The 26,345-nt window shown below is 42.9% G+C and overlaps 2 protein-coding genes and 1 long non-coding RNA gene across 5 annotated transcripts in view; 2 read left to right on the top strand and 1 right to left on the bottom strand.

Annotated features, from left to right (window-relative positions):
• Positions 1-7,051: 7,051 nt before the first annotated feature.
• Positions 7,052-25,859, bottom strand: abcg2b (ATP-binding cassette, sub-family G (WHITE), member 2b). 3 transcript variants are annotated; one of them, XM_068589082.1, is made up of 18 exons: positions 25,720-25,859; positions 24,695-24,847; positions 23,379-23,492; positions 13,557-13,725; positions 13,267-13,326; positions 13,045-13,162; positions 12,790-12,945; positions 12,168-12,325; positions 11,837-11,988; positions 11,477-11,569; positions 10,859-11,010; positions 10,496-10,647; positions 9,897-9,986; positions 8,878-9,002; positions 8,304-8,458; positions 8,082-8,171; positions 7,915-7,967; positions 7,052-7,811 (listed from the first exon to the last, which is right to left on the bottom strand). In XM_068589082.1, exons 3-18 carry the CDS (start codon positions 23,398-23,400, stop codon positions 7,664-7,666), a joined length of 1,893 nt encoding a protein of 630 aa, XP_068445183.1. In that variant the 5' UTR covers positions 23,401-23,492; positions 24,695-24,847; positions 25,720-25,859; the 3' UTR covers positions 7,052-7,663. The 3 variants fall into 3 exon arrangements, with proteins under 3 accessions (XP_068445183.1, XP_068445182.1, XP_068445181.1); XM_068589081.1 differs by lacking the exons at positions 23,379-23,492; positions 24,695-24,847; positions 25,720-25,859 and adding an exon at positions 14,033-14,103 and having other exon boundaries at positions 7,052-7,569; positions 7,649-7,811; XM_068589080.1 differs by lacking the exons at positions 23,379-23,492; positions 24,695-24,847; positions 25,720-25,859 and adding an exon at positions 14,033-14,103.
• hapstr1b (HUWE1 associated protein modifying stress responses b) lies at positions 14,567-17,495 on the top strand. The gene is made up of 4 exons (XM_068589341.1): positions 14,567-15,016; positions 16,483-16,563; positions 16,713-16,988; positions 17,101-17,495. Exons 1-4 carry the CDS (start codon positions 14,821-14,823, stop codon positions 17,337-17,339), a joined length of 792 nt encoding a protein of 263 aa, XP_068445442.1. The 5' UTR covers positions 14,567-14,820; the 3' UTR covers positions 17,340-17,495.
• The window catches only part of LOC137793110 (uncharacterized), a 38,971-nt gene continuing 38,079 nt past the window's right edge, over positions 25,454-26,345 (top strand). Inside the window, exon 1 of the long non-coding RNA XR_011078187.1 lies at positions 25,454-25,523. This is a non-coding gene — a long non-coding RNA (uncharacterized lncRNA). The remainder of the gene's footprint in view (positions 25,524-26,345) is intronic.

The following is a 26,345-nucleotide window of genomic DNA, read 5'->3' as shown; positions in this document are numbered from 1 at the left end:
AACATCCAAAGTGTCCAAAACCGGTTACAAAACACCACCATCTAGTGCATGCTGTGGACAAATACCCCGTGACAGTCAACAGGGAAGTGGCCACGGTTGACCCGCAATGGCAGACTAGTATGAACTGGGATAAGGGAAATGGTCCCTTTATTCCCAACGGAGCCTGAACGTCTCATATTTGCCAATGTAATAAATAACAATATAAAATCAGAAACAGATTTATTGGCCATGTGTGTGCATACATTTCTCACTGCTCGCAACGTACATACACATAAATAGACAAGAAAAAGTGTAGCGTAAATATTATGTTTAGCTACTATGTACAAACTTACAAATTTGTGTATATAAATATGTATATATGAACACAAAAAACACAACACTGACAGTGAAAGTGAGGTAGTAGTGCAAAATGGATAGTGCAGTAGGACTCATTGTTTATTATATCAGATACGGGCCTTAGCCCTCTGGCAACCCATAAATATATACTCTTATTTGCAGGATACACATAACTGCACATCCCGGTCACATTACTTGTGGATCTCAATTCTGCTATGAACTGAGATGGTGCCAGCCACAGGACAAATGAGATTCTTCGTCCCTATTAACCACCTGTTCCTCCCATCCTCTGTGCATTGTGTTCAGTATTCCATAATAATATACTATGTACATCATGCAAGATTAATTTAGCACCACAATATCAAATCACCTTAAAATTGAATTGTGACGCAAAGACTAAAAATCAGACCCTTTTTTCATTATGATCAGAGTTTTACCTGCGTGAATCAAGATGGTGGTTAATTATTTTTTTTTTGCAAATGGGTTTTATAGTCATCTATCACAACACTGAGCTTTATTTCAAATAGGGATCAAAGGTAACCACCAATAATAAAACTGGAAGTCTCGAAGTGAAATGCTGTTTTTATTGTTGTACAAGTAGTGTTTAGGCCACTCCAACACACATACCTTAAATTCTATATTAATAATTTGACAACACGTAAACCTTTTAAAATCAAAGGAAGTAAATAAAATTGTGAAAACTCCAAATTGCAGACAAGCAATATCTGTTTGATGTGCAGAAAAGATAAGTAAGATAGCAATGTAGTGTCATTTTTTAAACACAAACACCTCCAAATCACTTCCACCTTATTTTAAAAGCATGCTGCTATTGCCTTGTGGGTCATAGGTTCTTCAACCAATCAGAAGCTATTTTAATTAGCACTTCTCTGTTGCACCTGGTATACTTAGATGACCTGCTGCTGGCTGCAGACACATTTAGAGTCTCACACTTTTGTACTGTTGTACATCATCAAATTGTTAAATGGAGACTGTAACAAAAGCGGATGAGGCTTATCCTACACCTCCACCATACATCTCACCAGGTAAAATACCCTCTTAACTTATTTGATTTGAAAGGTTTGTAATGAATAGTTTTTAAAGTAAGAAATTACACGCGTGTATTTGTTTTTCCAGATGAAAGTTGCACAGTGCAAGATGAGAGGATCTACCACATGCCTCCACCTTCACCCCCACCCTTCTTTTTTCCCGGAGTTGTTGGCACCACCAGAGTTGACACACCCCAAACAGGTACATGCTCACTTAACATCTGCCTCCATTTTGAATCAATAGTGTAGGCCAGAAGGTCACATTTTCTTTTTTCACAATTCAGCTATGTTCTTCCCCTTTTTAAACTCTGTTATGTTGGGAAGAGTTAATGAAGGAGTGGTGCCTCCATTATTTCTGTTGTATTGTCCTAATGTGAAGAGACTTGTACCAATTTAATTCCACTGGTGGTTTTGCTCATTACATGGAATGCACAAATGTTTCAAATCCAACCTCTCAAACGACATTGATCAGACAATGTTTAGGACTTAGCGTGGTTAAAACGAGAGGAAATCGTTGTAATGGTAAAGTGGCGATCTTGAAGACTTTCATTTTAAATGTCTGTTGGGTAACATTTTTCTATCGCCAAAGCATGTAACGCAATGGCGCTTGAGCCCACTGAAAGTATTTCAATGTTTGCAGTGTTTATAAACAGGATGTCTGCAGCTACATTCTTAAGAAAGAAAATGCTGTACAATTTTCCTCCATTGTATTCTTGCACAAATGGAACAATTATATCAATTCTGGAGAGAAAAAAAAAACATGCCAGTATGGAGGCTGCAAGGCAGACTGCTGAACTGTTAGCACAATTCCTGTGTTGGCTCTCAAATAGAAAATCCACTAGGACTGAAATAAGGATTGTCACTTAAATTCATTTTGAAAATAAACATTCATTTTCAATCCCCATGTCATTTTCTCTAGTGCCGGAGCCCCCTCCATCGTCTCCCATGCTGACATTTGTGAGCTATGACACGGAGCTGTTTTGCTATCCGGCTCTGACAATGTGCCCGTTCTGTAAGGCTCACGTCACCACGCATGTCGTTCACCGAGTCGGGGGGCTCGTGTGGCTCGTGTTTTTTGCGTTTGTGTTATGCGGGTGAGTAGAGACAAATTCTAATACCTAAATCTGGTGTGCCCAATTGACTAGCAATGCTTGATATATAACTTCTGTCTCTCAGGTTCGTGCTTGGGTGCTGCTTGATTCCATTTTTTGTGAACTATTTCAAGGACGCCTATCACACTTGTCCTCTCTGCCATCGGGTCCTCCACATACACAGGAGGACATGCTGTGAATGAGCACAAAGAGGATCAACTGCCAGCAGGTGGATGTGTATGGAAATGCATGCACCAGTCAATCAGGATAACTTAAAATGTATAGATATATGTTTAATAAGGAAAAGATGTTGATTTCTGTCATGTTGAATTTAGAGATGTTTTTAAACTATATTTTAATCATGTTTTGTAACAATGTTATCTAATAAAAATTTTCTGTGGCAGTCTTTTCTCACATTTTCTGTGGTATAAAAGAAGCGCACACAACAGAAAAAGATGCTGGGCACAGGCAGATTGTGTATAACTTGACAAAAAAGAACTTATAGATCCACTCACTATTTTTTTTTTTTCATCTGCTGATAAAGACCAGGTGATGCAGTTGAATGCTGGAAAAAAAAGAAGCTTGTAAGTAGATCATGAGTCAAACTACTTTATGCAAGGAGTATTATCTTTCACCATCGCCCGCTTAGTCCACAGAGCCCGACCTCACTTCCCCACCTTACTTTCACTTCAGTCATTACATCCTGTGTGGATTAGGCCTGCATGTGTACTTGCGCTGTGTGTAGTAAACCTGAACCTCACTGACGTGACAACAGAGGATTAGAAGTGTGGGTCATTTTTAGATCATTGAGCCTCAGCGTAATGAGCATTTGAGATGCCGCAAAAGCCTTCATTCCCCCTCGTCTGAGGTCATACACGCCCTCCTGCTGCTCAGGTATAAGGCGCTGTCGGATGTCAGCTGTCCCAAGGTAGATGAGCACTGGTGGATCCCAACAGCGACACACTGACGGCTGACCCCTGCATGGCCGAGGATGCGTCAAAGTATCTCTCCTCCCTCGGTCAAACGGTTTCCTCCTTAGTGCCCTCTTTTTTCTTCCGGCCCTTCAACTGTAAAACTGAACTCGTCTCCTATTTGATCCTGTGTGTTGCCAAAATGCCATTCATCCCTCCTGTGACGATTACGCGCTCTGTGTCAGGACTGACTGCCAAGGCGAGACCCATCAGCAACATTTCATCGACCGCTACTTTGACGAAGGTCCAAAGAGAAGACAGAGGTGGCTCTGTGAAGGAGCAACTGGCTTCAAACCTCAAGCAGCTGGGAAAGAAGAGCCAACCCAGGAGTTATCTGCCGACCGCCAAAGCAACCTCGGGGGCAGAGCTGCTTGCAAAGAGACGGGAGAGACTGCTGCCTTTATCACAAACGGACAGCTTCCCGGCCTCCAGCTCGGGCGAGTCCCTGTCTAAGACGCAGCAGCACAAACACGCGAGTCGGGGCTTCGTACTGAGGGAACCCGAGGTGAAGGCGAGGGCCAGGCATCAGGAGGAGGTCCGTTTCACACTGACACTCACACCTGAGGCGGTTCTGCTGCTGCAGCGGAGGAACATTGACGAGAGACGTCAACATTCAGCGCCCAGAAACGATGGAGGCGGAGGAGGCGTTTCTGGACGCGCCTTGGATTCCAGACGCAGGAGGGAAAACGTCTCGAAGAGGCTCCAACCGGCACACGGCCAGGTCGCTGCTAAAAACCACAGAGACGCTGAACTGGGAGACATAAACTCAATTGTGAAAATCTCCCTTCTGAACGAGCAACATAAGTATGACGATGTGGAGTACGAGGAGGAGGACCACGGTGTGGATGAGCGAGTGGTGCTGAAATGTAAAGAGTGGCTCCGCGGGTTGGAGAACACACCGGTGACCGTTGGGCACGGCTTGAGTAAGAGTGCAAGCGGCGTGAAAAGTTTTTAAAGGTGACATGAGAAGTGTTGCTAATTGAGGCGTCGTCTTCCAACATGAGAATGAACTGACATTTCTGTGTTGGCTGGTTGCTTCATGAAGGTGTTCTTTGCCCCGGGATCTGTGTTTCTCTTTCACTGAACCCAGTCATGTTAACATGTTTTTTTACTGAAACTGACACACCAAGAATTTTAGCAACTTGTTGAACCGTGCTGTTTTGTTTGAGCCATCTTCATGTCAGAGGGAAGTAAAACTACTTTGCACATTCTTGTGTTGTCAATAGATTAATTTTTTTAAACTTGCTTTAAACTGACAGATGAAACGCATATGTTTAAACAAATCTTTGTTTGGTGATCTGTAACTTTACTACTTTATGATTGTCCAATGTGAACATGGAGGATTTTTTATAAACTGATTGCATTTAATGCACTGTGCAGGCTCAGATAGCTCACGCTGTATGAATGAGGGTCTCCTCAAAGGGATGGTCTGAGTCTTTCTGATCTAATACATGTGAGAATATTCTTACTGTAAAACTCATATACAGTATGTTGCTGTAGATCTGCAATGCATCATGGTCAAAATGTATTCCCGGGTTAATTTTACTGTAAATAAATGTTGCTGTGAATCAAAATACAGTCATTTGAGCGGTTTTCCCCTTTTCAGCAATAAACATTTATTAAAACCGTTTGAATAACTTTTCATTATTTTTAACTGTTTTTTGCTATTTTTGCGTTACTTAAAGGATATAACGCTATGCGCTGATGCACTCAGCGTTACTTCCTCAGCACACTCTAGTAGCAAGAGCTAACGTGCAACATTTTGACCTGTCTCCACTTCAACATCTGCAAGGTAAGCAAGCTCATTATTATTCCTTCATATTTCCTTTTTGCCAAGCATTTTGTAACTGTACATTAATTACAGACAGCACAGTCTTCTTAAGTAAAGTTACCGTGTAATGTTACGTAAGTTAACTTTCAGAGGGAAATATGGAGACATGGTCCTGTGCTAACGTTAGTGTTACTAATATTACCAAAATATAGTATTTGCACTATCAATTGTGATATAAATAATTTGGGTTAATATAGTTGATAAATGGCATGCGTTTAGTGTAACTTATGAATGAATTGGACTCGTGTGTGTGTGTGTGTGTGTGTGTGTGTGTGTGTGTGTGTGTGTGCGCGTGTGTGCTCGTGTAAGTGTGTGTGTGTTGGTACGCTCTTTAGTTAACCTTTCATTGTCTTTAGTCCTTTTTATCGATTTTTTCTAACTTCATTTCTTAAATTCACCTTTTAAGACTGACTCCATTTTGGAGAAGATTTGACTCTTTTCTCTCTTGCAGTGTGGCATCATGTGGCACAGATAACACTGAAGCAGGCCGAGGCAAAACAGAAAAACAGAATGCCAGGTATGACTTTAAGAACACACACACACGCACACGCACGCACACACACAACACAGACACACACACACCTGTGTAAACAACTGTTCACATCCCCGTACATGAAGTTGTACACAGTTCAAACTTCAAACAAAAAAATCAGGTGTGTGTTATGAGAACCATCTCTATCCTGCTCTCATGTGCCCATCCCACCCACATAAACCACACCTTCTAGACTAAACAATGCTTCTTATCTTCTCACTTTCCCCCTAAATTAATCTTTATTTGACCGGGAACACTAAAGTTTAGTTTTATAGTGTCGTGTAAACATCAGAATCGGTAACCAATTTCTCTTTGTCCTCCTGCAGCAAAGATGACACAAGCCCAGAAAGAAGAGTGAAGTTAAGAAAAAGACTTCGCTGCAGCGATCGACAACTCTAAATGATTGTTGTTTTATATATATATATATATATATATATATATATATATATATATATATATATATACATATATATATATATATATATATATATATATATATATATATATATATACACAAATGTAACATTTGTCTAACATTTTGAAAGTATTACAATAAATTACTTTTGTTGAAAGAAATCTGTCTTTATTTTACTGTATGTAATTATTTGACTGGTATTCATTTACAGTAATTAAATGAATACAGTAATTAATTTTACAGTAGTCTAGGATTTGCTGTTAAAAATAACACAGTACCCTCTTACCGTGATCACAAGTACAGTATTTTGATTACTACTGTAAAAACAATTACGGTACTGACTGAATACTGTAAAAATGACTACAGTATTCCATAGATAATGTGATTCATTTTAATAGACTACAGCTACTTACTTGCTAATTGCTGCCAGCAAGTTACTATAAATTTTCCAGTAATCTTGTTACAGTGTAATCAAGGATATGGATAAAGTTTTATTTAAATTAATATTAAATAATATACAGGCCTATTTTAGTGAACGTTTGCTAAAATACATTTAAAAAATGACACTGTGAACCCCAAAGAACATTAGTCCAAGTTAAAAACAGCCAACAATATTCAAAATTGAAACAAAACTTTATTTAAAATGTTGGCGATGATCCTGAAGTTTGCAAAGCAACACTTGAAGGTACAAAAGACTCCTTGGGATCAATTGTCCCGTTCCAAATGTTTTACGTAGTGTATAATGTAGCTCCAATAAAGAGATGGTACAACATGATACAGAATATATGTTATGTTGTCATAAAGAGTGGAACAAGATGAATTTCCAACCTTAAAGTCAGGGAAATTGAGAAGTTTTTCATTTAAAGCGTTTCTGTCTTATATGTGAATCGTTTTCTAAGCCCTGTAATCTGTTTTATCATTGTAAGGTATCAGTATTTTTTTTTGTAAAACTTGCATAAAGTTTGTAACAAAAAAGATAAATATGGCAAAAAAATAAAATTACAATTCCATTACTGTTTCTGTAAGGCATTAATACAAAAAAGGGGGAGAGCTTTATGCGTTGACATTTTAATTGTTCAACCTGAAGAAGTGAGAAATATGATTATTTAAAAAATAAGAAATCTTTCTCAAAGCGGGACCTTCGCTGCGGCTCATGAGGTCTCGCTGCCTGTAAGCAGCTTTGTCAGGACTTAGATGTTGGCTTGGCCGTTGCTGTACATTCCCTCGTGCACAGACCAGGTGTCCTTCGTGGCTTATCCACCTGGGAGTCAAACGTTACAACACGTGTGTTTGTACACGTGTGAGAGCGTGAGAGAAAGATTCCACGTGTAACGCTCCATATTTCATCTAAAAAAAAAAAAACTGTGTGTAATTTCAACCATGTTGAAAAAATGAGATAAAGACGCAGTGGATGGTTGATGGATACATGAACAGACGGGAATCACTTCCAGCGGTTGATTCGTCGCAGCTGTACGTAGGACAGGAACATGCAGACCAATATGATTCCCAGCAGAGCCACCTGGTTCTGCCAGTAGCCCCACACAGAGTAGTCGATGTCTTGGCTTTTCAGAAACAGCTCCCCTGGGATCCTGCAGCAACAGACAAGGCTTAGTGTGAGTGTGTGTGCACGCATGTGCGTGTGTGCGGGCTATTGCGGTTTGAGGAGAGGCTGTGTGATCACTCAACACTCACATGGTGTTGTTGCTGTCGAAAAACTGTCCTGACATCTCGTTGATGAATGCAGCCTGAGAGAGACAGAAAAGAGATTCGGCTGAACACCTTCCCTTACAGATAAAGACATAAAGACAGATCTCATTCTCACAGCCACGCCCTCCTGCTCTTTTTTTCCACTCGCTTACATCCAGTCCATATTTGAAGATACTGATCCATTTCAGCCAGGAGAGCCAGTTTAGCATGGAATTGAGGTTGACAAGAAAACCGCCAAAGACCTACAAATAGGAAAATGAAGAAGAAAAAGAAGGAATAACACACTGGTGAAAAACAGCTCTACGATAAATCTTCAAGGGTACACATTATGATCTCAGCCATGTATATTCTGTGCATGTGCCTCAACCTCTCACCATCATGAAGACGAAGGGCAGCGCAACGAGGATGTTAGCCATGGCGAATGAAGATACACTCGCTGAGACGAGGAAGGCCAGACCGACTCCAGCCAGACTGACCAGAGACATGTTCAGGGCGAAGCACAGGAAGGCCACAGAGGAAGGCTTCAGTCCTGAAAGGGCGGTGGACAAATGTCAACCAGGAAGACGAGAATTGACATTGTATTAAAAGCCAGAGTATTGCTTTAAACCGGTTCCCCGCTGAAAGGTCAAATGAAAGGTTCCAGATCAACAGCAGGAGCATAAATTAGGAAGACATGCAAAACTAGAACAGGCAGCTTGTCATCTAGATTTTATTTCTCAAAACTTAAACCTCATTGGAGTGAAGCCAAGCCTGCGCAGAAAGAATTATGCATTGTTTCCTAATTTACTACAGAATTGTATGCTTTTCACTCAACTGGGGGAAATGACAAAAGGCCCACAGTCCTAAAGTTTTGGTACAGCCAGTCATCTCAAGGACAGGAACAAAACAGCACCTGCCCATTACAACATGGTGTGTATTCTCAGTGTATATGGTATGTGTGAGACTCACCCATCATATAGTAGGCGATGGCTGAAAAAACAAAGATGGGGATGATGCGATTGGGGATGAGATCAGCGAAGATCTTGGACAGGAAGTAGACAGATGTGCGGTAATAGCCACTGGAGTTCTCATGACTGCAACAAATATTTACAAAGACTCTCAAGAAACAAATTAAAACATAAAAACATTTTGGCACAGCTAAAAACAATGTCATTGTAAAGGATACACTGACTTTGAGCCTTTCAATGTTGAGCCTTATGTCTTATTCCTCTGCCTCGGAGAGCTCTTTCGTGACATGTTCTTTCATTACCACGAACATACAAACTGTAATTTATTTCATTCAATCCGACATACACCATCCTTCTGCAGAAACAACTCACAATAGCATAACATAAATAAACTAAAAATAGTCCCCAACAAATTCACTATTTACTAATCTATACAGCTCGTACAAATTAATGGGCTTGGGGTTGAGTGCCACATAAGGGTAACCAGAAAGTACTATATATGTATAGTACTAATATATATAGTACTAAATATGACATTGAGGCAAAATGGAGGCTTTAAGAGAGACTGGTGAGAGACTTCAACACCAACAACACTAAAGATATGTGGCAGACAATCCAAAATGGCCCCCATCATGTGTGAGTCCACATTGCCAGATGAGCTAAACACCTTTCATGCTCACTCTGATCTCCTCAACAAAGAGTCAGCTGTTAGGGCTGCCCTGCCTCCAGGGCAGGGCAGCCCTAACAGCGATTGGTTATTAGATTTTCTCAAACAGACCCCGGGCAATTCAGGTTGGCAGACAAAACTCCTCCACTCACACCAAAGCCCCTTATGGCTGAATCCATGGCTGAGTCCTCAGGACCCTCCTGTTCCCACTTTCCACCCACAGCTGCTACCCCAAACATGAAGGGAACTCTATGTCTAAATTCCACATAATCCACATAAACCCATTGAGACATTGCACTTCTTCGTAGTCATGCACTTTCTGCATAAGTCTGTGACTTTTATTATTCACTCACATGAATATCGCTCTTTCAACAATAAAGAGTTCAACAGCGGAGAGATTCCCAAACACCATGTTGATGATAAGGAAGAAAAACGCTCCACTCCTGAGAGAGAGAGAGAGAGAGAGAGAGAGAGACAGAGAGAGAGAGAGAGAGAGAGAGAGACAGAGAGAGAGAGAGAGAGAGAGAGAGAGTTATCTGATTGTTGATTCATCCGCCCTAACCTGGGTTTTATGCCCTTTTATGCCCTTCAACTTATGGGTGGAACGGCATCATAAAGGTTTCCTCATCTTGACGTCATTGTGACTTATCTCACTCATTTACTGTATTTCAAATTGAATCCAGCCCTCACACATTTACAGCCTGCATACGTTTGAAATATATTTCATTCTTGCCTCGACAGCCTATGACATTATTCTCACAGCCTCTTCTGATATAGAGATATTAAACTGTGCTGTGTCACTCTTTTTTTACTGGCGACGATATTATCTTCTTTTTTCAATAAGTAGTTGTGTTGTATTTGAGCTTTGATTTAAGGAAAGGGGACACATTTACAGTAGGACGAAGTGAATTTGGAGCACATCGCTGTTCTACTGCAGGTTTCGGTACTGTACCTGTTCTGTAAAGCCTCGGGCAGTGTCAATGGCATTTGGTAATAAATGAGTCCCACCAGAATAGCAAAGAAGATGTTCAGAGCCAACTGGGCATAAGAGGTCTGAGGGTTCCTCAGGGAGTTCCGAACTGTCCTACCACACACCACGCGCAGCTGTGTCACACACACACACACACACACACACACACACACACACACACAGACAAAGATATGAAATTTATGAGTTATAAACTGGGTTCATTCAGCGGGCACTGTGACTTAGCTTGCTGGCACAGTCATCAAACTGTCACGTCACCATAAACTTATGCAGAGAGTGTTTCATCGAAACATTTGAACGTGTTTCTGAATTGCGGCGCCGGCCGACCTGATAGAGGAAAGAGGTCGCGTAGTCAGCTGCCTTGTCTTGACCTTTGGCCCCGTCGGCGATGCTCTGGTTCACATGGTCCAACTCTTCCATCATATTCTGATACGCTTGAGACTGGCTGTACATGTTTACCAACGGGTTGCTACCCTGTGCTGTGGAAAGAGAAAGAGGCCATTATGCATCATCATATTGAAGATAAGGACAGCAGAATAAATATTCATATTGCCGTCTTTGAGTCAACTCGCGGTGAGTTAATTAAAAAGTAAAAAAACGGATCTGGTTATCTAAAAAAAACAATAATCTAAATCTAGTAAAAGGAGTCGTTTGAAAATTGTAAATGCTGCCTCATTTCTTGGAGGAAATCAACTGTGACTTCCTGACAGTGTCGTCATTATTGTCGGTTTGCTCAATCCCAACTCTAACTTAAGTGTTGTTGTTTTTTTTGTCATCTCATTCTCTATATTTCGAAATTCAATATTACAACCAATTTAAGCCCAATACGCCAAAATACATGTATGTATTTCTTCTCACAAATCACCAAAAAAAACATGCCTTACGCATCTGTTGATGCTATATACCTAAACTGTGTGCGTGTGTGTGTGTGTTGTGTAGGTGTACCTGCAGACGGTGACACCAATGTTGATTTTGCCTCTCCATTTGTGATATCCATGAAGAAATCTGCAGGGTTATTGAAGGTCTCAATTTGGTAGCCTGAACAAAAACCACACAGACACACTCACATGAAAATACATCATATACATAACAAGTAGAGGAGGACAGTAGTAGTTTATTTTTCTTGTTACATTTAGATTGATTACTGTGACAACAGAGGCTAAATTTAAGTAGCTGGCTGTCCAGCATCATGACTCCATATGGAAATATAAATTCCCTTTTTTATAAGGGTTACTCGTATTACATTACAACACATTCCTCGTCAAGTTACTGCACATTTCATAGCTAACACACAAACACACATACCGAGGTTTGTGAAGTAGTCCAGTGTATGGGCTGCTGCGCCTGCGTACACCACCTCCCCTTTATGCATCAGAGTCAGATGGTCAAACTGTCTGAAGATGGAGTAGCGTGGCTGGTGGATGGAGAAGATCACAGTCTTCCCTCTTCTGGACAGCCTGGACACACATAAGGAGTTTGATTGCATTCATATTAATGTTAAAACACAAAGACACCAGTAGATGGGGAAGGAGCTGCATCTTCAGCAGCATTGTATGCTTCATTTATCATTTGTATCTTATGAGTATGTGTAGTATGTGTTTTACTAATGTGGGAGTAATTCGTAATTGTGCTGTACCTGTTTAGTAAGTTGATGATAGAGTTTGCAGTGTTCGAATCCAGTCCGGTCGTCGGTTCATCCAGAAACAGCAAAGAGGGAGAGGTAATGAGCTCCATCCCGATGCTGCACCTCTTCCTTTCACCTCCAGATATGCCACGCAGAAACTCTGTCCCGATCTGCACACACACACACACACAAACCAAACCCTTGAGTGCTACGCTGAACAGCAACAGTGGAAAAATACAAAAATATTTCTGTTAATGTAACTAAGGAACATGTTTTAGGTCAACTCTGGGCGATCTTTATGTCAGTATTTTACACTTTGCTACATTTTAAATACATCACATCATTACATAGAACGTTACAGAGGACATTACAGAGGACATTGGAAAGTCACAGAGTCAGTTTTCCCCATTTTTTCACTCTATAGTTTCAACATTATTCTTTCATTTGGGTAGAGTTAGGGAAGGGATTAGGATACATCTTCTTTCAACAATCTTTAAATACGTGCTTTTGCTTATACCAGAGTAAGATATGTGTAAACTAAAAGTATTTAAGAGTGAGTAAGGCCTCTTTCCAACACTGCTGTATAGTAAGAGACGTGCAGCAGCTATCAGCTTGTGTGTGTGTAAGGCTGTACCTTGGTGCCGGCACAGTCTGTAAGGCCAAGGTCTTGTATGATGGTATCCACTCTATCGTTTTTATCTGTGGAGGAGTGATGCTTCGGATTGAGACGCAGGTTAGCACTGAACAGAAGGTTCTCCCTCACAGACAGGGTGCCCATCAGGATATCATCCTGGAAGCACACGAATGATGAAGGCACAAAGTACTCGGAGGGGTCCAAAATACAATAATGTTAAAGAATGTGTGTGTATGTTTGCATGTAGTTGTGTACCTGGACCACATAAGCAGAGCTGAGCCTGAGTTCAGAGGAGACGACTTTGCCATCCACCATGACTTTTCCTTGCTTCAGTCCAGCAGGGTTTTTTCTCCCTGCGATGACATCCAGGAGTCTGATAAAAAGAGAAAGAAACTAATATCCAATTGGGTTGGGTTGTACATGTGTGTGTGAGACACCGTTCCTGTGTGTTTGCATGGACATAAACATGTTTCTTACGATGTTTTGCCACTTCCAGTGGCGCCCATGATGGCATTCATCCCAGGCCTCATGATGCCACTGCAACAACCAACACGGAAATCAAGTCAAGTCATTTTATTTACAGAGAACACTTTAAAATAACAATATGATCCACAATCAATTATGTTCAATTACCCTGATACATTGTAGCTCCAAACGCCAAAGACAAAGTACTCATATATTTATTAAATGGATCCCCTCTGGCTTAGGATCTGATACCAGGAAATGTTTGACACGCATGCAACTCAAGGAAAAGTATCACGTCCTACCTCACACCGTTGAGGATGTATTTTTCAGGACCTCTCTTGCAGCACAACGTTGTCTCATGAACACAGTAGTGCAAGTTGCTGAACGTGACAGTTGGCCCTCGTTCCTGGAAATACTCATCAACACCGCAAACAGTCTGCTTCCCCGTAGACATCTTCAAAAATAGCAGTGCTACCAGGAGAGAATAAAAGGTGTTACAGTCTGACACAGAGACCTGTGCGGTCGGACAGAGGAAGAGACAGTGAGACAGTTGAGAGAGCGTGCAACCAATAGATTGCGGTTATAAACATCTGATCTTTGGACTCCCTCAATCCTTGTCCCCTAGACTAGTGGCTGTTGAAAAAGATAGTGTGACATTGAACTTTCAACCCAAAACTTCATTCAAGAAGCACCACAAGTTATGTGATAATAGTTTACGATGACTGACTGATGACAATATTCATACAGTGAATAGTGCTGCTTATGCAATTGTCAATACCTGTTTGTCTGTATTCAGGATCCTGGGGTAGCATGGGGGTCATTGGGGATAAGGCCTGGATGGGGTTGAGGTCAAGGCTTTCTGCAGGCCAGTCAAATCTTTGGTATTGGCTTTGTAATTGATTTAATTAGAAATGTATTGGACTCTCAGCTCAGGGGTTTGGCTCAAACAAGACACAATCCTTATTTGTGCAAACTTACTTGGCAATAAAGCCGTTTCATATTTTTCTGATGCATGGAGTTACAGTGGGCATTTGCCTTAGACGGGGAAATATGTAGACAAGGGTGTATACATGTCGTTGTGGCCCACATTTCCAGGGCCAGACTGCCCCCTGTTGTACAGAATGCTGTACGGCAGGCTAGAGAGAATATCCTGGGTGGGATCAACTTTGTTTTTCTCTGACCTTTTCTTTTTTTTAAACGTTTTCCAATCAGGCTTCGTGTTCGGCATTAAGAACCGCCCACAAAAATCTCTGTAGCCAATCTACTTTCAGTACAGCCAGAAAATGGGCGTGGTCAACACCCGAAATTCTTAGGTGTTGTCATCGTGTTTCTTAGTTTGGTGTGCGTTACACTGGGTGTGCGAGCGGAATCTAAGACGTTCACAATGCGACCTTAACAGCGACTGTTTTTTTCTTTCTTTATCGTCCATAGCCGGTTAGGGTTGTGTACCGTATTTCTCCAGTAGGGTACAAGAACAAAGACAGTTGAGTATCTCCGGAAACCAAAAAAAACAATCCTATATTTCACACGACGGCTAGCTTACAAGCTACCAGCTAACCGCTAGCTATGGAGGAGAAGAAGGAGGAGGGAGAAGCGGAGATCCAGGAGCACGGCCCCGAGCACTGGTTCTCCAAGTGGGAACGTCAGTGCTTAGCGGAGGCCGACCGGGCCGATCCCACCGAGGAGGAGACGGAGCACGGCCAGCAGAAACTGTGGCACCTCTTCCAGAACTCGGCCACCGCGGTCGCGCAGCTCTACAAAGGTCTGTACGAAGCACGCCGGGGTTCAAGTCTAGCTAGCAGTCGGGCCAGAGGAGAGGAGAGAGAGACACACACACACACACACACACAAAGGACACCGGCGAGGATAGCGGCTAGCTTGTTACGTTGCGGAACAGCTGCACGTCATGTTTGTTTGTTGGTTCTTTTTTTAATTGCGTTTTTATTTTTAAATAATGCGGGTGTCTTGTCAGTGTCGTGATCTTGGTCCGTTGCCTGTTGGAGGTGGTGGGGGGGGGGAGGATAGCTAACAGCCGCTAACAGCCGGTCACTGTGTCAGAGGTGGGCAGCGGGCTGTCAAGAGGTCCTCGAGGGCCACACGCGACTGAGTGGTTCTGCGGTGCGCGCGCGCGCGTGTGTGTTTTTATTGCTTTAATCGTATTTATCCGTGCTGTTTCTTTAGATACAAATGTCTCACATTAACGATTTTTTTTTTGGCCAACACGTTAACAGTTAGTTATACCCATAGCTCGTCAAAATGGCGATAAACAGGGAGGAGTTGTCCGACAGAAAACAGCTCGTTTGTTGACGGTCTAGCTAGTTGTCGCAGTGGTGTGGTGTTTTTTTTTTTAATCACGTAAGCTAAACGTCCCAAAGACGTTTTATTCCGACACGCAACTTATTGTACTTTTGATGATTTTGTTAACATCCAGAACAAAATGGCGTTAGGATTAAAGTAAACATGTTCTTGGTGAAGTCCACTCTGCCCTGCACAGTGTTTTTGAACACAACACAACACTGACGTTGTGTTTCTTGGAAACAACTTCTGTTCCTTTCAGCTTCTGCTATTAATTAGCACACATTGAAACGGGAAATGAACGTGAGCCTCTTCTCAAAACGTCTGTGTTACAAATGGTGACATCATTGTTGGTTAGATTTCATCAGTGAGTTGTTTGCTGGGTGTAAAATTAATGTTTAAAGAAGGCTTTGTTGACCCATTGCAGACAGGCTCTTGAACACTTGTCAAGTGCAGTCCCCATATCCCACTTTGTCTATAAATCCTGCTTCAAAGCTCCCCTAATGTATGCTCATCTTAATAAAGGTCATTTGTAGAGGAAACCCCATGCACAGCTCCTGCAGATGAGTCAAGATTCAAATCATGAAAGGATCATTTGTAGTCAAGGAGGCCCTGAGCTTTTGTACCTGTGTTTTTGTGGTAAATACATAGTGAGAATTAATAGTACATTTGAATATGTTGTTTTTTCTAAGCACCTGTATTAATACACTTCATTCAATAAGACCACGGATGTGTTACAAACCACTGTCATTACACTATTACACTATTGCCAGTTAGTTTCCTACAAGTGCAATCATATTTAATGGCCCATGTCTGACTGTTAAGACTTGAATTTCTCAAAAGAAGACATTTGAGTTTGAAAAGCAGTGTGAAAGCGGCATCATTGGAAAGTTGTCATCACAATCTGACTAACTTTTTAAATGTATTTTACAGATCGAGTATGTCAGCAGCAAGGCCTTTCTCTCTGGGTGCCCTTCCAGAATGCAGCCACAGCTGTCACTAACCTTTACAAAGGCAAGTACCTTAACTTGACTATTACCCGTCTTGAGGTGCGCTGTCTGGTTTAATTTAGTGTGGCGTCCAGAAACTAATGTCTGCCAATTTAAATGTGGGGCATGAACTTCCAGATTTACTAAAGCCTTTTGTCCTTGTGTGTCGATCAGAGAGTATGGAGGCCCGCCAACGGAGCTATGACCTGGGCATCCACTTAGGCCACCAGCGCAGGAATAAGGATGTGATTGCATGGGTTAAGAAACGCAGAAGAACTATCAGGCGCGAGGACCTTATCAGCTTCCTGTGTGGCAAAGTCCCACCTCCACGGACAGCTCGCGCCCCGCCAAGAGTTTCCATGGTGTCTGCAAGCCGACCATCACCCCCAGAGACGGGCAGCTCTGTGGAGACAGACCTGCAGCCTTTTAGAGAGGCCATAGCACTGCACGGTACGTACACATGCCACGTTCGGGCAGGAAGCTGTCGCATGACAAGAATGAGAGCCCAGAGTTCACGCAGTTTACCGTGGCTTCATACATATTTGTTTTCTACTCCTTCCAGGCCTTAGCGGTGCCATGGCAGGCATTTCTGTGCGTTCTGGTCCTCCTGGTTCCCCAACTCACCCGGCACAGTCCCTCAGTCGTCGTAGGAATGGTCTTCATGACGTGGACCTCAACACCTTCATCGCCGAGGAGATGGCACTCCATTTGGATTCCACGGCCAATCGTAAACGAGGCCCTGCCCCCTGTAGTGATGTCATCACAGACTCACCTACCCATAAACGTAACAGGATGCTCTGAACTTTTCCTACACCACTAATCCCTCCTCTGTCCTCTCCTTGGTGGCCGACTGGACAGCTGATGAGGACTGATGCCTTGGCCAACCATTTGAAATCTTCTTCCTTTTCATCTTAGTTGCAATGCTATAAATAAAGAAACTTAACTTTTACCAATCCACACATTTACTCCCTTTTTCTTTCTTCACCACCTCTGTTGTCTTGCACATCCTCTCCATAGTAGTGTTCTGTCCTTCTTTTTTTTAGTTTCTCCCGTTTGGTTGCCCCATGTAGATCTGATATAGAAGCGAGCACACTTCAAAATCCTCAAGTTGCAGAATGTTGCGTGTAGACATTGTTTCTTTGGCCGGGGTCCTTTTGTTCTTCACATCCAGTATGAACCAGACTGGTGCCTACTGTTTGCAGTCCTCCCCTCATTCCTCAATCATCCTCCGTCTCCTCTGTGGGTTGCTGGCCAAACCAGACTGGACTGAAACCCGGGCTCCTCTGCAGGCTGATCCACCTCCGTGCTGTGTGGCTCGAGTCAAACTGCTTGTCGGCGTGTGTATCTCATTCTGCTGCTGCTCTGTGTGTTTGCGTATCTGACAGCAGAACTGCCACTTACTGTGTTGTACTTGTCTTTGCCTTCGAGAAAGCTGCTACAGTATCTCTGGTTGTTGTGCAACAGTGAGTGTGGGTGTGTGTTTGTGTGTGTGTGTGTGTGTGCGGATGTGGGGTTCTGGCAAATCCAGCAACCACTTGGCTGAAATATTTCCTTTTTTTACTTAAATTCATCCTTTTTTTCTTTTTCTTTTCTTTTTCTTTAGTTGGTCTTTGCAGCCCAAACCAGGGTTTTATCACAAAGCAGGTCAGCCCAATTCACACACACATAATGGCAACTATCATTGCGGTCAGAGTTTCAGTAGTGGGAGGACAAGAGAAGAGATGAGCAAGATGCATTTTCAACAAAGCTTTGCTTAAGTACCTATGTCCTACATTATTATTTGCAAGTTTCCAATAACACTTTTTTAATTGGTAATGTCTTGTTTACAAATAATCTCAATATATGCAGTTTTTCCTGACTGCATCCAAATTAATTTGACAGTGCTGGTTCTGGTCAGAGTGTTTCAAAGCTTGTATTTGATCTACTTTGTTTACATTTGGCCCTTTTGATAAGAACAAGCTGTTGCGTTGTCAGCATTTGTCCCTTGTATTTAAGAGAGTTACAACACTTTCACACTTGTGCTTTCAGCTTTAAAACTATGACATGACAGAGGACATTTGCCTGTGAACTAGTTGGGGATGACAGCTGTGGTATTTTAATTTGCTAAGCTAGCTCATGGACTGTTGGGTGTGGTGGTTCAGCAAAGCTTTGGACACTTGTTTGGCTAATTTCACACACTGCTTTGTGATACAATCTTGTGTAATGTGTGTAAATAAACATGTAGGTGCTGTTATATGTGGTACATATTGTAAAAAGAAGTGCAAATCCATTGGGATGTCCATGTACAATAACAATTCTGACATTAAACAAAATACAAGCGTTTGCCTAAGTTGTCTTTGGGTTTCCTACCAGTTGGATTGTGGATTTTATGCAACGGACTCATTTCAGAGAGGAAGGAGCTTTACTTTCAAAAGTTATATTTGTATAATTAACTTAGGGTCAGTCTAAAAATGAAGGTGGAGAAGTTGTGCGTCAGCTATTATATATATTGCATTGCTTGCTTGATTAAGAAATGTTCATTCTCGGTTCCTTTATCTATTTCTTCCCTTGAAAGAACTCAATATTCAGTTATTTTGCCGTCTGTCTCCAAGAGCAGACGAATACATGATCTACTGAAAGTAGGAAGTATATCTCAGTTTGTTATTGTAACTTCTGTAAAGAGTTCTGTGAAAGCAGCTTGTCAACAAACTCATGTTGAGACCTTTGTGCAGTTCAACACGGCGAACACAAGGGGGCGACACAGACCGCTTCGTTGTGCTTAGCACATCAACGAGCACATGCAATTCCACATTCACAGAAGGATAATAAAATATTGGGTATGAGGAGGATAATATTGTGATCAGTATTGTTCCATTAAAACAATTAGAGCAAGTTAGGAAACTGATATAAATAGTCAGAGTGAAATAGAAAAAGATGCAACATAAGGAACACTAAGACACACTAAAATAATGAAAATGAGCAACAAGGAAGCTCTGACCTCTGAAGGTTGTGCTCTCAGTCCTGTTTGTATCTGCTAGTGAGGATGTGTTACTTAAAAGAGCCCAGGAGAGACTCACTATTTGTGGATAAAGTTAGCCCCAAAACTACCGCCCCCTTTCCCCACTCCACACACACACACACACACACACACAAACACATTCAGATATCTTTTCCAATTGTCCACAACAGTTTCCAAACACAGATATTGTTAAACTTTTTATTTTAACACGCCCCAGACTTCATCCAATCTTTACCAGATTTGGAACATGACGCTTCCAGCATCGCTCTGTAACATCCCGTGGTGTGGCTTTCCTGGGACTGTGTTGCCAATTTGTTTTGTCCAAATTTAGAAGATGCATTCACATCTCAACTCACAGCGTAACAAATCTTAAAGCACCGTCCAATCTTGGTGGGCATGTAAGCCATACGCTTTCATGGGACTGTACGGACATGATTGGAGTGAGGGGGCTGAACTTTAGCCCTCACACGGGCCTTTTCAATATGTTCAAACAGTATTTATTAAAAGAGGCAAAGCATAGAGATACATTTGAAATCTTAAACATCATTATCACAATAAAACAAAAATTAGACCACCGTGGAAATGAGACATATAAACTGAGCACCGGGCATGGGAATAAAATATCTATACCCAGGGGGAGAACAAATCATTTGACCCTATCCTGATCTCCCCAAATATTTGAGACTTTCCTCCTTCAGCCAAAAGAAACATCATTATCCCCTCCCCCCCTTTTTCTGACTCCTGCTGCCCTCAATTAACTTCTATACAGATCCTAAAATAAGCCAAACATGGTGTTTCTCCTTTTATTGCAGACGTCTTTGCAGGTGTGTGGTTCCATGTCGATATCTGATCTTAAACACACACACTCACACACACACACACACACACACACACACACACACACACACACACACACACACACACACACACACAAACACACACACGTACCAATCCTCGTCTAAAGACAATAGCAAAGGAGGCAAGACAGCCTTTGACTGTCTCGAGGAAAGCTGCGAGGTCAACAGCGCTTTCGGGTCAACGTTTCTGTGCTCCTCCAAGTAAACGCTACGATTTGATCTCCAGACTCTTCCAGTCCATCGCTGCAGAGGAGGATGAAGATCTGCAACCGTCCACAAATCCAGGGAGAATAGCCGTTCTTGCTTTCCTCTGCTAACACTGCACGGTTGTTTTTGTTTCATCATGTATCTGAAGGCTCTAATGGCTGCTATTTGATTTACCCATGGAAGAGGAGCAGAGCTGACCGCAAGCTGTTTCACACTTCAAAAGAAGCACTGTGCGCGCGCGCGCGTGTGTGTGTGTGTGTTTGAGAGAGAGAGAGAGAGAGAGAGAGAGAGAGAGAGAGAGAGAGAGAGAGAGAGAGAGAGAGAGAGAGAGAGAGAGAGAGAGACATGACGAGAAGCAACAAGTGTCTGAATGTTCCAGAAAACCCCTCGAAGATGGCCATCTGGGCTGCGCTGGTATCAGCTCACACGCGCACTCATAAACACACACACATATAGGTGTCTCCGAGGATACCGTCTGGTCTGAGAGAGAGAGAGAGAGAGAAAGAGAGAGAGAGAGAGAGAGAGAGAGAGAGAGAGAGAGAGTTTGCGGTGTGTCTTGCGAACCATCACGGACAAACACACACACACAAGCGCCTGTTGTGTCACGGCTATTGTGGCGTCTGTGTGGGCTTGACCATTAGGGAGTCTTCAACGGCAGACAGCTGGCGATCAATGATGCGCCGTGGTTTTCCCCCTGGTGTGCGGCTGTGCGGCGGCGTACGCGGCACAAAAAAACAATGGGCGATGTTAATTGCTGCACCAGCTTGCGCTAATTGATGGAGGACAGCATGCTCATACACTCACATGCACACAAACACATTAGCACATGCACATAAACAGAAGCCAATCAGGCAGACTGAGAATGTGTCCCCGGAGAGATGGAGCAGCCGGAGAGCAGGGGTGGTGGTGATGGGAGATGGAGAGGTGGTGGAGGAAGACGGGGGGGGGAAAGGAGGAGGAGGAGGAAGAGGAAGAGAGGTTAAGCACTCCCCAGAGACGACTGCTCGTCAGGGCTGTTAGTTTTGTGCACGTATCCTACGGTAGATGAGCGCCGGCGTGAATGAGAGATTGTCTCCTATTTCTGGGGGCTGCTGTATTTTTGTGAAAGTTCCTCCTCTTTCAAACACACACACACACACACACATACACACACACATACTCACACACACACATGCAGCACACACCAGATCTTCAGAGCTCCATGTACACCAGCGTGTCCCTGTCTTCCACAAATGCCATGAAGAAGAAGAAGAAAAAAAAAAAACACGAGCTGATCACCATAGCAACACGTTATATATCTTCCAGCAATATTTATCCGACCCAGAGAGGAGGGGTTGTGGTGGTGGGGGTGGATGGAGAAGGGAGGTAGAGGTGGTGTGTGTGTGCGCGTCTGCGCGCCCATGTGTTTGTGTGTGTGTGTGTGTGTGTGTGTGTGTGTGAGGGAGGGAGGGTCATGATGCAACTCTTCTAGAAACCAACCGGTCATTGTAGAAGACGGGCTGCGGTTCAGGCGGCCGGCCACAGGGGGGCAGCAGCGTCCAGCGCAGCGGCCCCGGCAGCAGCAGCAGCAGCAGCAGCAGCAGCAGCAGCAGCAGCAGCAGCAGCAGCATCACCAGGCGTCGTCACTTCAAGAACCAGCTGCTTGCAGTCATGTGTCACGCAGAGCTTTTGGGGTCTCAGGGTTTTTTTTTCATCGCAACCAAATACTACACCGGCTTATTTCACTTTCTTGTATTCGACGGTGTGTCGATGAGTGAAATTGTCTTTTTGTGTGGGGTTTTTCACACCGCCGGTCCTCACATGAGTGACAGCTACGGGATTGAATAAGAAATGTCTCCCTATACCCCAACAAAAAAAAAAGAAAAGAAGAGTGGAAGCACTTCCAGTGCGTCCTCCTAAGCAACACCTGCCGGTGGGATTTTGGGCCCGCATTAAAGGACGGAGAAAATGATTGAAGAAAGAAAAAAAGAAAATGAATGTTGGGGCAAAAAGAGAGCAGGGATGATTGCGAGGTCCCCCTCCTCCCCAAGCATAAGGATTAGATGTTGTGCTGCTGGCTGCAGATGGGTTTGGGCTTGATTCTGAATGCGTGTGCACAGTGTGTGTGTGTTTGCTTGTGTGTGTGTGTGGGTTTATTTTTTGGGCTCAGGAAGCAGGTTAAGCAAGGAGAGGGGAGAGAGGGGAAGAGAGAGAGAGAGAGACAGAGAGAGAGAGAGAGAGAGAGGGAGAGAAAGGAGGGAGAGGGTAGTGAGGAGGAGGAGGATGAGAGAAGGGAACAGGATGAAAGGATGTAGGTGAGTCTAGGAGGAGAGGAGGCCTAAATCCTCATTGAGCTCCAGGGAGGGAGCAAGAAGAGACATGGGGAGACTAATGATGTGAGAAAAGGAGAAATGCAGAAAGACAGAGGAAAACAAGAAGAGACTGACAGTCAGTGTGTGTGTGTGTGTGTGTGTGTGTGTGTGTGTGTGTGTGCGCGTGAGGGACATATAGACAGAAAGGGGGGTAAAAAAAAGTGTAAGTGCACGCAGCACAAGTCTCACAAGGTTTATACAGAAAAAGCCAACAGGACCTGACAAGAGTCTGATAGGATCAGCTCCTCGATGTGTTCACTCTCTCATACACACCTACACACTTGTCCTCACATACACACACGGACACACACTCACACTCCCTGTCCCACTTGCCCTCTCTTCAAAATTGCTCCATTTTTTCCCAATATTCTGTGCTTGAAGTGATATTTCGTGGTGGTACATTTCACATTTTTTCAGCAGGCTTTACCTGGTGCGACTCTGTGGGCCATTAGCCTTCGACGGGGCCCCGACCCGGGCGGCACCACTGTGGCTCGATCGCCCTCCCTGGACTCTCTTCCCCATTAACTTGGAAAAAGGGAGCCTGTGAAACAGAAAATGTTGTTTTCAGCCCAGTGGTGCTTCTCCTGGAAGTCAAGGACACGGATATGTGGAGAAGAGGCCGGCTGTTAGTGGGCGCTTGTCTTGAGTGCTGAAACAACCGTTGCTTTTAGTCGCTAGATCATGCATGGATTAAGAGTCTGTGATAACGCTCGTGTTTTATGTTGTGACGTGAGAATACAACTCTATACACTTGCAACCGTTAGCTTGTCAAACGTGAGGATTTGCTGCTTCTTGCAGTTTTATAACCTTCTCTTCTTGTAATTATTTTGGCAGTTTGGTTTTTTTGCCTTAATGTGAATAACTAGGAGTCGCAGCCCCCGAGACCACCAGGAAGTGTCGTTTTGAATCATTGTCATTTTATTATCTTTTTATTTTTCTTTTTACTACTGGTGAAACAAGAGAACTAGTGATGGGTGTTTTCCATTGTAAAGATATTACAATTAATATTAAAAAAAAACGTAACAGTTAAAGCTGCTATGTGCAATTCTGTGTTTTCTCTTTGCAGCGAAACTACTAAAACATTATCTCCCAACTCTCACTCCCGAAGCTCTACGGACCCTTTCAGACTTTTTTACAGCTCGCTACTTTCCTGTTTTGAGTCACCGTCACTGCTCTTATCAACCTCATTTACATCAGCAGCAACACGCAGCTACTTTCAGCGAAAAAGCTAAAAAAAGACACTTGTACTCTGCTCAGCAGCAAACAGCAGACAGTCAACATTAGGGACTAGCTGGTGAACACAGTCGAGCGTTTAAGAGCTAGAGAGACAAATATTTCCCCCAGGAGTTGGTGGAGACCAAAACAGAGCGAGATGGAAATATTGGTCAGAATATTGGATTTAACATTAATGAGGTGTCCAGAGACATGACTCTGTTAAAGATGCACGAAACAAACTAGTCGAAGACCCTGAGAAGAGGGGGGATACAGGATAAGGCCATTTTTGTTCACTCGTTTGCCATAACTTTATATTATACAGTGTAGGTCTGTCAAGGTTGTGTGTTTCTGGCCAAAATTACAAACGAAGACCTTGCTGGTGGACAGGAAACGTGTGTGAGTCTGTCCTGCATCTCTCTGAGATGAGGAGAATTCAGCAGAAAGGTGTGAGTTGAAAAGGTCCAGTGCAGGAGTTTATAAGACGTGTCAGGATGTGACTCAGGATGAGGAGGCAGATCATTGACGCACCTGTGCCGTACAGCAACACGCTGATCTCGACTTGATTACTGCCTGAAGGTGGGAGGACAACTCCAAAACCCGATGGACGTAGCATTTGGGAGGTGGTGCTCGAAGATTCAAACGAGTCTGAGTCCATTTCCTCTGTGGAGGTCAGCTGGAAAGCTTGTTAGAGGAAAGGGCATCATTTTAATTTCCTCTCTGGAGGAGACATCTTCTGGGAACTGCTCAAGCCACTACAATTATATTCTTCAACGAGGAGAGCTCTATGCTCTTAATGCCCATAATATACTGCGCACACTGTATTATGTCTGGCATTTAATATAACATACTGCCCTTAACCGTGACCTGAGAAAGGGAGGAGCCTTTTAACTGTGAGGGTAGTGTAACTTTCCTGCAATTTCTATGCTTTATTACTTGATTTGTATCTTTAATTTACTTGAGCGAGTAATGCTGCTGTAATCCTGTAATTTACCCACCGAGGGACTAATAAAGGATTATCTTAATTTATTTAACAATATTCATGATTAAGATGACGATAATAATGCTCGTTTAGTTAAGTTTTTAGTGCAGGACCCTTTACTTGCAACAGAGTACTTCTACACTGTAGTATTGATATATTTACGAAAGTAAAAAGAGTATTTCTTTTCACTTCTGGTAAATAACACGCATTAACAGGAATATCTTTAAATCCATTAGTGAGTACTTTTATTCCTGACAAAAAAAGTACAACAGGTGCAGTACCGCCCCCTACTGGACGATCAAATGTGTGCAGAATAAGCTCAACGGCTGTTGAGCAACTAACGAGCTAGCATTTGGAGTCCGTCGGTACATTAACCAGGTACGTTGCAAACGAACACGGTAAACTTAACCATGAAGTCATAAAGTGGAAACATTACTCTGGTTTTACAAACCAGTGACAGTCAAACAGTTTGCGTTAGCTGCTAACACGTAGTTAAAGAGCGCTACAATAAGTTAACGTTAGCTAACATGCACCGAAGCTAATGGTCAGCAAGCTAGCACTTAAATCAGCTCACCTGCGATGGACGGACGTCAGTCCAGTTGGAACAGTTAGAGGTGCATAAAACCTTTAACTTACAGGAGATAAGTGGAGATAAGTAGAGACGAAGAGACTTTAGACTATTTCTGGAGAAAGAAAGATAATTTTGGGCTTTAGTTCTGATTGGTCCAAAGTAAAATGAGCCAGAGTTCAGTGAGTCACCGCAAGAGGGCGCCATTTCCACATTAAAGATAAGATAACGTGTTTTTTGTTTTGTTTTGTTTTTAAATTAAGAGAAAGTTAAAGATAAAAGTAATCCCTAATGAGGAAACGTGGTTATTGCAAAAGCACGGAAACAAATACTGTACATATAAGTAGAGGAATTAAAATAATAAGTGTACAAAACTAAAACAAGATAGGCTGCAAGTAAAAGTAGATATAGTATCTTACTGAATTTGCGGCCAGATGGGAGCGATCTGAAGAGGCAGTGAGCCAGGTGGGATGGGTCAGCCACTACCTTACTCATTGTGCAGAACACTCACAAGCACTTGTTCCTGGTCTGTGGGTCGCCTGGCTGTTCCCCTGGTGCGTTAAAGTCTGTGTTTGTTGTGGGCAGAGTATTCGGGGGAAGCCTTTGATCCCTCAAAGTGATGGAGGAGGTGA

Source organism: Clinocottus analis, unplaced genomic scaffold (genome assembly GCF_023055335.1).
Source record: "Clinocottus analis isolate CAN_PGR_092001 unplaced genomic scaffold, fCliAna1.0.p SCAF_22, whole genome shotgun sequence".
In the NCBI taxonomy this organism is placed as follows: domain Eukaryota; kingdom Metazoa; phylum Chordata; class Actinopteri; order Perciformes; family Cottidae; genus Clinocottus; species Clinocottus analis.
The sequence above is the reverse complement of the archived record's forward strand: the minus strand, read 5'-3'. Positions and strand labels throughout refer to the sequence as shown.